Below are 13,472 nucleotides of genomic sequence, written 5' to 3' on the forward strand. Positions count from 1 at the left end.
CGTCTCTTTCTTTATTCCCATTTCTCTCTAGGTTTGTGATCCCCCTCAAGGACCATGGAATAAAGTGTTCTGCGGGCCGGGACAACCACTAACATCATTACCATCACTACCATCACTGCCACCACCATCATCAAATCATCACCATCACCACCATTGTCACCATGGTCGTCATCATCATCATCAATCATCATCATCATCATCATCATCATCACCATCATCATCATCCTCAGTCAAGGCAACTCAAGCCCTCTAAGTGTAATACAATGAATGCATCTAATTGTCTTACTTAGCCTAAAGATCTAGATTTTATCTTATTTTTGTTTGTTTGTTGTTTTGAGCCAGGCTCTCATGTAGCCAAAGCTGGCCTGGAACTATTTAGCTATTAAGCCAGGAGCCCTTCAGCTTCCGATGACGATCTAGATCATGAAGGCATTGAGGGACTCCTTGGAGATGCTCCAGGCTCCTCTCACTTCACTCAGAAGAAAGCTGTTTGAGAGCCATCTAGATGGCTCAGTGGGTGCTTGCTTCGCAAACCCGGTTGTCATAGTTAGGTCCCTAGACTCACCCTAAAGGTGGAAGAAGAGAGCTGACTCTACAAAACTGCCCTCCGATCTCACATCACCACACATCCCACACATACCACACGCTTACATAATAAAAAGGAAAAAGAAAACTATGTGTGGACAGAGTCACTCAGCTGGCCTTCTCCTTTAAACTCTAGCCACCACTGAAGAAAAACATGCAGGTAGACATGGGGTAGCTTTTATGTTCTGTGAGGGTCCAGCAGCAGCAGCAGCAGCAACAACAACAACAACATGTAAAAAGTCACCTGCAAAGAAATACCCTCGAATTTTCATCCTGAACATTCTGAAAGGAAAATGTGTTCTCCCTTTTTGTTTGTTTTCTTGAGACAGGGGTCTCATTATATAGACCAGGCTGGCCTCAAACTCACACAGATTCACCTGCATCTACCTCACAAGTACTGGGATTAAAGTCATGCACAACCATGCTTGGCCTAAGTATCTTTTACAGATTTTTTTTTTTGGCAAGATCTCACTATGTAGCTGAGGCAAGCCTGCAACCTCCTGCCTCAGCCTCCTGCATGCTGTGGCTACAGGCACCCACTGTCTCAACTGGCTACGCGTTATTCCTTACAAACACTTCCAACCTCTTTAAACTTCAGCAAAAACAAGGTCATTGCTGACTTCTGCGCACTCCACAATCTTTAAGGTCTCTATCTACACTTTAGCATAAATCATTGCCTTTCCTCTTCACTGGCTGGTCCATCCTTCAAAACTGACTTCTGTGGAGACTCGATGAAGCCTGCATCCCTCTGAGGGCAGAGCAAGGAGCCCCTGCTGCAGTTGCTATCTACAGGATCGGTCAGTCTGTGTTATAGCAAGACTTACCCTGTAGTATAATCATTTGGCTCCCTCACTCAAATAGGATTCCCCTGGACTGGGGGAAGTTACTTTATAGTTACAACATTTAGAACAATCCAGGGTTGCCGTTGGTGCTTAGTAATGTTTTGTAGGATCTATTAATGAATGCTGGAGTACACTGATAGACAAAGAGATAGGGGAATGTGTGTGTGTGTGTGTGTGTGTGTGTGTGTGTGTGTGTGTTCCCCCTGCCCCCAGGCCCCACCCCTGCTTCTGCTGACACCTAGATTCTGGCCTGAACCCAGGACTCCGACTCTCCCCTCCCTTGCATAAGTAGGTTCACAGATCCACCACCCTACTCACCTTGGAAGCAGAGAAGGAGCAGACCTGCGCACAGCCACATGCTTCTGCCTCGCTGGGTGCTGTCTGCAGAAAACTCCAGGCCGCTGCTGGAATCCAGATGTGTGTAACAGAGCCCAGGCAACCACCTTCTTGTTCAAGTTCTCTCCGTGTGTTTTTTCTTAACTGCTTCCTTCAGACTCTGAGCTACTTCCTAATTTAACAACAAAAAAAGGAAGATGAATGAGAGTCATTGCAGAAAATGAACTGGAACAGATGCATTGCATGGGCCTGCCTGCACTCAATAAAAGCATGTTTGTCACAGCCCGACGCTTCAGGAAAGCCCACTGCTATGTGCCATAGTTTCGGTCCTTGTTTCTCCAGCTCCCTTTCCTGTCTAGTACACCTGCCTGATCCCCACTGCTTGCCTGATCCCCACTGCTTCCCTCTGGTATGGCTACTGACTCTGGGGTCACAAGCGCCCCTCACCCAAAGAGCAGAGATGAGGGGGCCCTCTGTGTCTTTCTCAACCACTGCTTCTGCCCAGTTGATCTCAGGCCCCCTCTTGCAACCCAGCATCCCAACATCCCTCCAGACTCAGTGATTGACTGCCTGTGGTCAAGCTCTACCCAGTAATCAACTGCTTGCCTCCTTCAGAGTCAAGGTCACCATCCAAGGTGTAGATTCCAGGGTCATTGAACCCAAACTCTGTTACTATCTATTTGCACCATTATTTGTGTATCCACCATGTGTGTACACACAAGCCAAGGTGCATGTGTGGACATCGAAGGACAACTTGTAGGGATCAGGTCTCTCCTACCATCTAGGGCTGGAGGATCAAACTCGGGTTGTCAAGCTTGGCAGCAAGCTTCTTTAACCGTTGAGTCAACCCTCACCCATTTCCATCATAAGCTGACAGTGAGCCCCGGAGCATGTTGGGAAATCTTTCTTCCCTCCAGTTCCTTCATCTGTGGAGCAGAATAATCAGGACCATTCTTTTGTTGACAGTGTTGCTTGTTATTTATTATTCTTTGGCAATGCCTCTTCCCACTCCCACTAAATCCATTTTTTTTTTCTTCTCAACAGGTTCCCACCACCCTATTTTATTTGTCCGAGCTCATTTACAGTTGCCTCCATGGGTGTGGTCATGGACACAAACAACTACACTCTTCCAAATGAATAATGATAATTCTCTTTTTAGGGGTTTATTCCTTTTTTATTTTGATGCGAGTGAGTGTCTACCTGAATGTTTGTCTGTGCACTACATGCAAGCCTGGTACCTGAAGAGGTCATTGGACTCCTTAGAACTAGACAGCTGGGAGACTTCGAGTCTCCCCAGCCAGAAAATCAAACCAGGGACGAGAAAGTCCTCAGCAATTAAGAGCAGTTGTTGCTCTTCCAGAGGACAAGGACTCAGTTCCCAGCCCCACGGGGCAGCTCATAATCTAGTTCCAAGGGCTTCGAATAGAATGCACATATATACCTGCAGGCAAACCACTCATACACATGAAGAAAATCAAATAAATGTTTAAAAACAAGCAAAAAAGATCAAACCAGTCTTCAGCGCTTTCCATTTGACTTTGTGTGTGTGTGTGTGAGTGTGTGTGCGCGCGCACGCGCATGCATGTGTGTGTGTGCGCGTGTGTGCGTGCGCGCGCGCGCGCGTGTGTGTGTGTGTGTGTGTGTGTGTGTGTGTGTGTGTGCAGGTGTGGGTTCTCCCATGCCAAATCTTATCTCTAGAGTTGTTTGTTTAAATTAATACACATAATACATGAACACACATAAATTTCTGAAACTCTCAGCAGTCTGTAACTCCATTTCCAGGGGATAAACTGTTTTTTGTTTTTTTTTTTCCAAGAAATGTACTTGGAGAGCTGGAGAACTGGATCACAGTTAAGAGCACTTGTTGTTCTTCCAGGGAACCCACATTCAATTCCCAGCACCTATAGTTCAGTTCCAGGGGATCCAAACAACCTCCTCTGGCCTCTGTGAGCCACAGGTATGCAGTTGGTGCACATACAGACATGCAGGCAAAACATTCATCCACATAGAGTAAAATGAATAGTAAATCAGTCCAGTGATGCATGCTGGATGTGGAAGGGCCTGGAGCAGAGCTAGCAAGGTGTAGGCCTCCACAAGTATTGATGGTTGCTAGGTATGAGGTTTGTACAGATAATAATGTACATAATTTACTTTATGTTTCTGCTTTGGGAAATATTCTCCCTGCCAAGGTTAATGGCTCCATGATAATTCGAAGCAGCAGGAGTCCCAGGAGGCAAGGGTGTGCTAATGTCCTTAGCAAAATAGTGAATGCTGAGGCTTTCAGTACAGCCCTCAAGGCTGTGGGAAAGAACTCTGAAAACATGAGTACAAGAATGTATAATTTCTCAACTATGCAAAATATAAGGACGCAATATATATTACACGAGGGGCTTCATGGACCTAAAGGAACACAGGCAGCTACACTATGAGCCACCTTGTCAGAAAGATATTAAAGAAGGAGATAAACATTTAGGGAGTGGTGATTGCAGGGCACGATCCCACCCAGCTAGCTTCAGATTCCTGAGTTTAAGGTCAGCCTGAGACAGAGCAAGTTTAGGCCCAGGCATGGTGGAAATGGCTCTCAGGACAGGATCCCACCCAGATAGCTTATTGTCTATGTTTACAAAGGAAGGCAAATCTCTGAATTCACATTAAAACAAAACAAAACAAAACTGTACTTGCCATCTTTTCTTAAGAATAAAGAGGCTGAGGTCATAAAATGCTGACTCATGGGATAAATCAAAAGAGAACCTGGGGTAGAGAATTGAACTGATGTGCAAATAAGAGACGGGGTCTGCAAGAGCTGAGCTGTCTGGGGATCTCTGGAGAGCTGTCTCAGGCAGAACACAGAGCTTTCAGCTTGTACCCATGATTGACTTGGAGATGTTGTTTTGCCTCTCCCAAACACCCCTTCCTCAGGACCTCTCCAAGCTGAGGATGATCTTTGCCATACATCTAAAAACATTTTTAAAAGAAACTACATGATTTATGCAGATGAATTTTTAGATGACAGAGTGAAAGAGGTCTAAATATGGATGATTGGGGCTATATGGATAAGCTGACAGATAGATAGAAAGATGATTGGTAGAATGATCAATAGTCAGATAGGTAGATAGAGAGATTGATAGATTGATATATAGGCCATACAGTTAGCCTTTAAAATTTTTATTTATTTCACTAAGTGTGATTATGCACCATTTTAATTCCAGCACTTGGGAACCAGAGACTGGTGGGTCTCTGTGGGTTTGAGGCCAGCCTGGTCTATACAGTGAGTATCAGGACAGATGGGGATATGTAGAAAGATACCATCTCAAAAATCTCTATTCATGTATGGCTGTTTTATCTCCATATCTGTCTGTACACCATGAGTGTGCGTGCCTGTGGGGACCAGAAGAGGACGTCAGATCCCTTGGAACTGGAGTTGCAGACCATTGTGAGCCACTATGCGGTTGCTGGGATTAACCCCAGTTCTCTGGAAAAGCAGCCTTGAATTATTGACTCATCTCTCCAGCCCCCAAACTCACAGTATTTTAAGTTAGTGAAAGTAAGACTCGAACCTCAGCACTCAGAAGGCAGAGGCAGGTAGAGCTCTGAGTTCAAGGCCAGAGGGAGTCCTCAGAGGGAGTTCTAGGACAGCTGGGGCTATACAGAGAGACTCTGTTTCAAAAAAAAAAAAAAGCAAGACCTGGGCCCCCAGCATGAGAGGACGAGAGGTCGCAGATATTTCTCACTGTCTACAGAGATCCTGGTGAAGAAGGCAATGATTGGCTCAGGCTCAGTAGGTTATGCCCTGTCGGTGAAGGGCATAGTCCTCCCCTCCTGACAGGGCTTTGGCTTGCAATGGCACCTGGAACCTTTAGCTTCCTAGACAGACCCCAAACACAAGGAAGCATTTCTGGGAAACAGGAAATGGTTGCTCAACAGTCCCTTCACCAAGTGTGGTGGGAGGTCCTGACTGTCAGCCTGGCTGTATGTGGGACTTACCTTTGAGTGTACCTAGAAGACATTTTCTTGTGTTTTCAGAGTTTAACTGAGGAGGAAAGAGCCTCCCTGAGTGCGGGTAGCACCGTCCCTTGGGCTAGAGTCTGAATAGGGATAAAACTGGAATGAGGATGGCTAGTCAGGTAAAGGCACTTTCTGCCAAGCCTGAGGACCTAAATTCAATCCTTGGGAACAACACTTTGGAACAGAGGACAGACACACACAGATCACACACACACAAACACATACATATGAACATACATACATACATATATACACAGAAATACATACATGCACACAAACACATATAAATAGATGGACACATACATACACAGACACGTACAGACTCATACACATACACACACAGAGTCACATACAGACTCATACACATAGATACAGACACATACACACACAGATAGACACACACATAGATAGGCACACACACACACACAGAAAGACACATACAGACTCAAACACAGAGAGAGACACATGTAGACAACATGCAGACACATACACACATATACAGACTCACACAGATACAATCAGCAGTCAATAAATGTTTTGTTTTGTTTTGAGGAGAAGCAGAGAGCAAAGCCCACACCAGTACTTGTGCACTTGTGGCTCTCCTCTCCTACCTGGAGACACACTCACCAGCTGCCCTCTTCCCCATCATGGAGACACACTCACCCCCAATACCATCATGGTGAAATACACCCTCAAACCATGGGCCACAACAAACCTTTCCCTTGCTTTTGTTTATCCCAAGGAAAGAGAACAAACTAGGACTCACGTTCACAGCTCAGGGACTCTGAGCAAGAACGAATTCCACGGTTGTCGATGCCTTTACAGCCATCAGCACCTGTCTGCTGAGCATCATGTGTCATTGCATGACAGTCCCATATAAGCCCCGGTATCTTTACCCTGGACTTAGCTAACTCATCCTTCATGTAAATGAACTTTGACTATGTCTTTCCATACTAAAAGCCCAGACATGGGCGGCTGAAGAACTTCCACGGGCTAGCCTGCTGTCTTCCCGGTTGCCAGCCTCCTGCCACCTACTCTGCCTGCCTCTGCTCTTCCCACATTTGTTAAGCTGTCAGTGCCACCTTCCCATCTCCACTGAGATTCCCCAGTGTTCAGAACACCTGCGATCTGTTAGTGCAATCAGTGGCCCCACTATGTGCCAGTCTCACTGTGTGTTTGGGGCTGAAGGCACAGTCTTGCCCTCAAGACTACACACACACACACACACACACACACACACACACACTGTGCCATCCCATCCCAGGACCTCTAGACAACCAGCCTAGCTGGGTGGCTTTCCTTGGGTCTTTGACTGGCAGAGACCTCTACTTGCCTACAGCTGAAGCCTAAAGCCCTCTAGTCCCTTCCTGTTCTCCCTCTCCCTCCCAAGAGCAGCCTCCCATCCTCTCCTGCCACACCAGGCCAGGGCACCCTGACAAACCCAACACCAGCCTCCCACACTGACCCAGAACCGGACCACTACCTAGCCTCTCTGATTCCTCTGCCGAATCCAGGGCTGGGGACTCCTGCAGCTAGCTGGCTCCAGACGCTTTCTTCTGTCCTGATTTTCTCCTTTGCGCGTGGTCTTTTGTTTCTTCCTCATCTCGGGAGTGGAAACTGCAGCTTCCCAGAAAAAGAAGAACTGGAGGTAGGCAAACCGAAACTCTTGTGGCTTCCACTCTCATAGCAATTAACATAGGCCTCCCAATTTTTAAAGAGTGGCCGGCAGCTTCCGCAAACAGACAAGCCACTCTTTCATATATTTCTGAGTTCTCAAATTCAATGGACAAACAGAAATCTCTTCAGTCTGAACGGGGAATTTGACACTCAATTGCAATTTTTATTTTCCATTTTAAAAGTTGTGTACTGGCTAGTTTTGGGTCAACTTGACACAGGCTGGAGTTATCACAGAAAAAAGGAGCTTCAGTTGGGGAAATGCCTCCATGAGATCCAGCTGTAAGGCATTTTCTCAATTAGTGATCAAGGAGGGAGGTCCCCTTGTGGGTGGTGCCATCCCTGGGCTGGTAGTCTTGGGTTCTCTAAGAAAGCAGGCTGAGCAAGCCAGGGGAAGCAAGCCAGTAAAGAACATCCCTCCATGGCCTCTGTATCAGTTCCTGCTTTTTGACCTGCTTGAATTCCAGTTCCAACTTTCTTTAGTGATGAACAGCAATGTGGAACTGTAAGCTGAATAAACCCTTTCCTCCCCAACTGCTTCTTGGTCATGACGTTTGTGCAGGAATAGAAACCCTAAGACAAGTTGTGTGTGCAATTCCTGCATAGACCAGAAGAGGGCATTGATTCTCTCAGAGTTGAGGTAATGGGCCACTGGGAACTGAATGCAGAATATGCTCTTAACTACAGAGCCATCTCTCCACCTCCACACACTCACAAATCTTTGGCAAAGTATTGTTGACACCATCAGTGTAACATACATTATTGTTAACTGTACAGTATGTTAATGAATATTTTAGATTGGCGCTGTGGCCACCAAGGTGAGAGAGAAACTGCTGTCCCTGAGCATCCTGGTAGAAGTCAGACGGCACACTCAGATACATAGTTGAGGAGACTTTAATTAGGAAAGACTTAATGAAAATCAACAAAGAGAGGGAAAAACAAACAAACAAAAACCAGGAGAAATAACAGCAGGAAGTCCTGACCTCTCTAACCAGAACTCAGCAGATGGAGAAGAACAGTTTCATAGCCTGCTTGGGTGGATCGCAACACTGAGCAGGCCTGAGCAGGGAGGGACAACCTCAGAAATGTTAAGAGCAGAAGGGAAGACCCATGGCTTGTGACGGGGACATGGGGACTTGCTCATTTGCTCTCCTATTTCTTCAGTGCCCCGTGTGACCCCATCCCGACTCCAACCAACACCAACTGGAATGGCTGTCCTGGTTAGAGGATCTCTCTGGCGGGAAAGATGCTGAAAGTGAACCTTCAAGACAGAGACATCTCTGTGTCACACCAAAGGCAGGCCAGAGTCACCTGGTGTACACCAGGTCTCCAGAGGACACTGGAGACCATACCGTGTCAAACTTCTCCAAGCCTGTCTGCCTCTGTCATCTGACTGTCTCCTCCTGGTATCCCTGTGGACCATTTGTTCAGTGCGAATAAGCCCCAGGACAGATCGACTTCAATCGTTACCATTTCAACCTCTTCTTTATTTCACTTTTAGCTTTCCTGGAATTTTATTTTTAAAGCCACTTTTCCATCTGAAATCTATTTTGGGATTATTTTCTGTAAATTTCTCCAATAAAGGTCTCTTTGGGGTTCTTTACTTTGGTCAAGAGAGCTTTCTTCTGGTGCCAGAGTTCATTGGATAGCTGCTGAACGCCAACAGAGTGGGATGTGTCAAAATCAGAGCCAATTCAATATGTCTTTTTATATCCCCCTCACTTGTCCATGAAGTATCTTGAGGCTGGATTTTGAGCTCTGCAGCAAGAGATGACACAGAAACACACCCAGAGCATTGGTCTTTATGATATCCCCCACTCAGCCACAGCTTAATTATGGTTTGTGAAATATATATTCAGAGAAGTTCAAAGATGCTTCAAAGATGCTGCAAAGATGGGCCAGGCAGCCCCAGTAGGATTTACACTGCAGCGCCAGGCAGAGGCACACACCTCTGGCCATACACCTTGTGACAAGATCGATGGAGACCAGAGGAGGGTCAGGACCAGTTGAGACTGGAGGACTTTGGACAGGAGACAATGATGAACTACCTGTCACGAGAAGTTTAAGAGCCAGGGGGAACACGTAGAAGACACCTTCTCAACTCTGGGCCTCATACCTAGGTGGAAGAAGGAGCATGCTTGAAGTCCCAGGACTAGGGAGGCAAAAGGAAGAGGGTTAAGGGTTCAAGACCACTCAGGGTCACAGAGAGATTTCAAGGACAATCCTAGGCTACGTAGTAGTGTTCCAAGCAATATAACTAAAGAGGCAAGACCTACCTTAGGTGTGGTCCGTACTTCCCCAAGAGCTCGGGTCGCTGACTAAACAAAGGAGAAAGCAGGCCGAGCATCGGCCTGTGTCTCCCTCTGCCTCCCGACTGTGGATATGATATGGCTGTTCATGCTCTCAGCTCCGTGCTTCCTGCCATGGCGACTGAACCCTCTCAAACTGTGAGCCAAGAGAAGCCTTTCCCTCCGCACTTTGGTTGCTTTTTGTCAGGTACTCAGCTAGCACTGACCACGGGACATACAGCAACACAACACGCACATGTAGAAGGATATAGAAAAAGCACACAGGGCTATCCAGGCCCCTCGGTGTGTAAAGATGCCTGTCACCAAGACTGACAACCTGAAGGGTCAAGCCCCAGCACCCACATGGTGGAAGGAGAGATCTGAATCTCGACAGTTGTGCTCTGACCTAAACACATATATACTCCCCCACTACATAAATAAAAGTGATTTTTTTTTATCTTTTAACTCACAGAGTCACAGAACATCCATACAGAAACAGAAAGCATATGAGAATTCAGCACACACAAACACAACAGACACACACAAATATATACACAACACGTATTATATGTGCCTATAATTCCAGCATTGGGGAGGTTGAGACAGGGAGATCTTGGGTTCAAGACCAGCCTGGACTACACAAGACACTGGATCAAACACAATAGGCTAGGAGTACTCACACACTTTAATCCCATCACTTTGGAGGCAGAGGCAGGTGGATCTCTGTGAGTTTGAAGTCAGTCTGGTCTATGCATTATGTTCCAGGCCAGTCAGGGCCACATAGTGAGACTTTGTCTCAAATCTCAAATAACAGTAGCAATGATAATAGTTATCATTATAACAAGGACCCCTGTTTGCTGAGAGATTGCTACTGTATCTATTATCTCATCCCATGCTGACAATCACCTTAAAGCAGGTTTTTCTTTTTTTCCTAAATGAGTACACTATAGCTGTCTCTAAACACACCAGAGGAAAGCATTGCATTCCATTACAGATGAGCCACCATGTGGTTGCTGGGAATTGAACTCAGGACCTATGGAAGAGGAGTCAGTGCTCTTAACCGCTGAACCATCTCTCTAGTCCCTGACAACCACCTTGAAAGAAGGACCAATCATTATCCCCATTTTGCACAGGAGAAAGCTATACTCTTGAGGGAACTGCTGATCACACTGGAATAAGAGCCAATAGCTGTCACCCATCAGTAGTGGCGCACGCCTTTAATCCCAGCACTCGGGAGGCAGAGGCAGGCAGATTTCTGAGTTTGAGGCCAGCCGGGTCCACAGAGTGAGTTCCAGTGCTGACTCCGTGTACCCTTCACACCCCACACCATTAGCCAGTTCACTCACAAATTCTATGGCTGAACAAGGGCCTCGAAGATTGATGAGCAGACTCTCCTACCCCTAACCTTTCTGTAAGCGCTCTGAATTCAGGGTTGTGTCTCTCAGTTACAGGTAGATAGAACAACAGAAAACAGCTTACAATGTTGGATCTCAGTGAACCACACTGTCATCATTGTCAGGAATCGGCCAACACTTCATCGTGCGATTCTTTCCAGGTCCAGCCTGCAGGTTCACGCCTACAGAAGTTTCAGTGTGACCATATGTGGGAAGGTAGAGAGGGCTGTTGTGGGGTGAAGGGTGGGGGTTCAACTAAGCATAAAGGTATAAACCAATGTGAGTCATAGCCACAGAGCAGCTTGGGATCTTTTGGGATGGCTGGAGGAGAGAGTACAGCAAATTAATGAGCTTGTGCTCCACTCAGGCTATTGGCAAGGCTACACAATGATCGATGGCCACGTAAAAAGCCCACGAATAGATCCATGGTCAGTGGATTGACAAGTAAGACTACAAAGCACTTTGATGGAGAAGCAGCAATTTCTGTTGCTGGAGAGACGGCACAGTCGGTAAAGTGCTCGCTGCATGAACTTGAGGCCTGAATTTGATCAACAGGCACATAAAATACCAGGCAGAGTGGTAGGTACAGTCCTGGAATCCCAGGGTCAAGGAGACAAAGACAAGAGAATCCCTGTTTTGAGACAGGGTCTCGCTGTGTACCCCTGGATAGCCTGGAACTCCCTATGTCGACCAGGCTGGCCTGAAACTCGCATAGATTCACCTGCCTCTGCCTCCTGGTTGGTTTTTATTATCAACTTGACATTACTAAGAGTCACCGAGGAGGACAAGTCTCACTTGAGGATTGCTCAAAGCGGATTGGCCTGCGGCTCTGTCTGGGGGGTGGGGGGTGTCCTGACTGTCGACTGATACAAGAGAGCCCGCCCTGGGCACCTGGGTGGGTCGGTCCTGACCTCTGGAAGCAGCAGGCTGAGCACATAAACAACAATCCGTCCTTCCATGGTTTCTGTTGCAGTTCCTGCCCTGACCACCCTCCGCGAGAGCCTGTGACCTGAAACTGGAGGAAGAATTAAGCCTTTCCTCCTCAAATTGGTTCTGGTCATGGCATTGCTCACAGCACAACAGGAGAGCAAACTAGACCCCCAATAGAGCTTTATCCACTGACAATCCCCACTAACCCTTCCTCACAGCAGGGAGAATCGTGCCTGGTTCTCTGGGCAAACAGTGTTCAGACAGAAAGCCCTGGCAGAGACAACAAGCTTCAGAGTCCACCCCAGGACTGCAGACACGCCTTCGATTGCTAGCGTTCCCCTTTCCTTGTTATCTCCAGAGACTCAGCCCCGGGAGAGATCTCCATCAGTCACATTAACCACCCGACACTGCCCTGCCAGACACAGCACCATGTGCCCCATCAGCCCCCTTCACTGAGTGTATTCCAGGTAGAAGTAGCAAGTCCTGTTTCCTCATCGACTTGGAAAGCCGACTTAGAGAGAGAAAGTGAGGAAAGAGAGAGAATCTGGGGCATTCGGGTATCAAATGACGGTGGGTGGGGGCGGGGCAACTGCAGGGATAGCTTCTGGGTTTCAGAAAAAAAGGATGAACAGTGAAAAGGCTCCGGAGGAAGCTGGAGGCTCACTCCGAACCTCGCTTGGTAGAGGCAGAATAAGTCATTGGAAGGGTCGCTGGCAACGTTTCCCTGGGTGGAGCATGCTGTCTGTTCTCTATTTTATGGCCGGCTGTGTCACCGAGCCATGGACTGTCACTTCCTGCTGGATGGTCACTAGCGTGATGTCACTTTTATTTTTTTCTAGATTCCCTCCTGGTGGTTAGCCTCAGAGACAGGAAAGGGGCATGGGGAGAGGAGGAGGGAAGGGCGGGAGAATAAAAAGAGTTGGATGAGAAGCGAGAGAGAGGAAGAAAGGGAAGGAGGGGCAGCTTTCATAAATGACTAACAGGAGTCCGGCCTCTCTAACTCAGCTTCTGCCTCCATGCCCGACTCCGATGGCCCCAGCTGCTGCTGTCTACAGACACCTTCCTGTCCAGCTGTGAGCGCAAGTCCCCAGGAAGTCCATTCCCTCAAGTGGATATCTAGGCTGTAGGTCAAGGTGCCTGCTAAAAAGTTACAAATAAATCATGCAGTTAAAAATCTGCACATGCCCCAGCATAGAGGCACACACTTTCAATCCCAGCCCTCAAGAGGTAGAGGCAGGCGGGAATCTCTGTGAGTTTGAGACCAGTCTGGCCTACAGAGTAGATTCCAGGACAGCCAGGGCTATACAGAGAAAAGAAAGAGAGGGGGGAGAGAGAGAGAGAGAGAGAGAGAGAGAGAGAGAGAGAGAGAGAGAGAGAGGAAAGATGGAGGAAAGAGAGGAGGGAAGGGAAGGGAATGG

At 47.3% G+C, this 13,472-nt stretch overlaps 1 protein-coding gene across 1 annotated transcript in view; it reads right to left on the reverse strand.

The window, feature by feature from the left end:
* The window catches only part of LOC110331942 (CMRF35-like molecule 2), a 9,022-nt gene extending 7,237 nt beyond the window's left edge, over positions 1-1,785 (reverse strand). The window contains exon 1 of the mRNA XM_021212826.1: positions 1,746-1,785. Within this exon, the coding sequence (XP_021068485.1) occupies positions 1,746-1,785 (40 nt within the window). The remainder of the gene's footprint in view (positions 1-1,745) is intronic.
* Positions 1,786-13,472: the final 11,687 nt, after the last annotated feature.

The sequence above is a fragment of the Mus pahari genome, chromosome 14 (genome assembly GCF_900095145.1).
Source record: "Mus pahari chromosome 14, PAHARI_EIJ_v1.1, whole genome shotgun sequence".
NCBI lineage: Eukaryota > Metazoa > Chordata > Mammalia > Rodentia > Muridae > Mus > Mus pahari.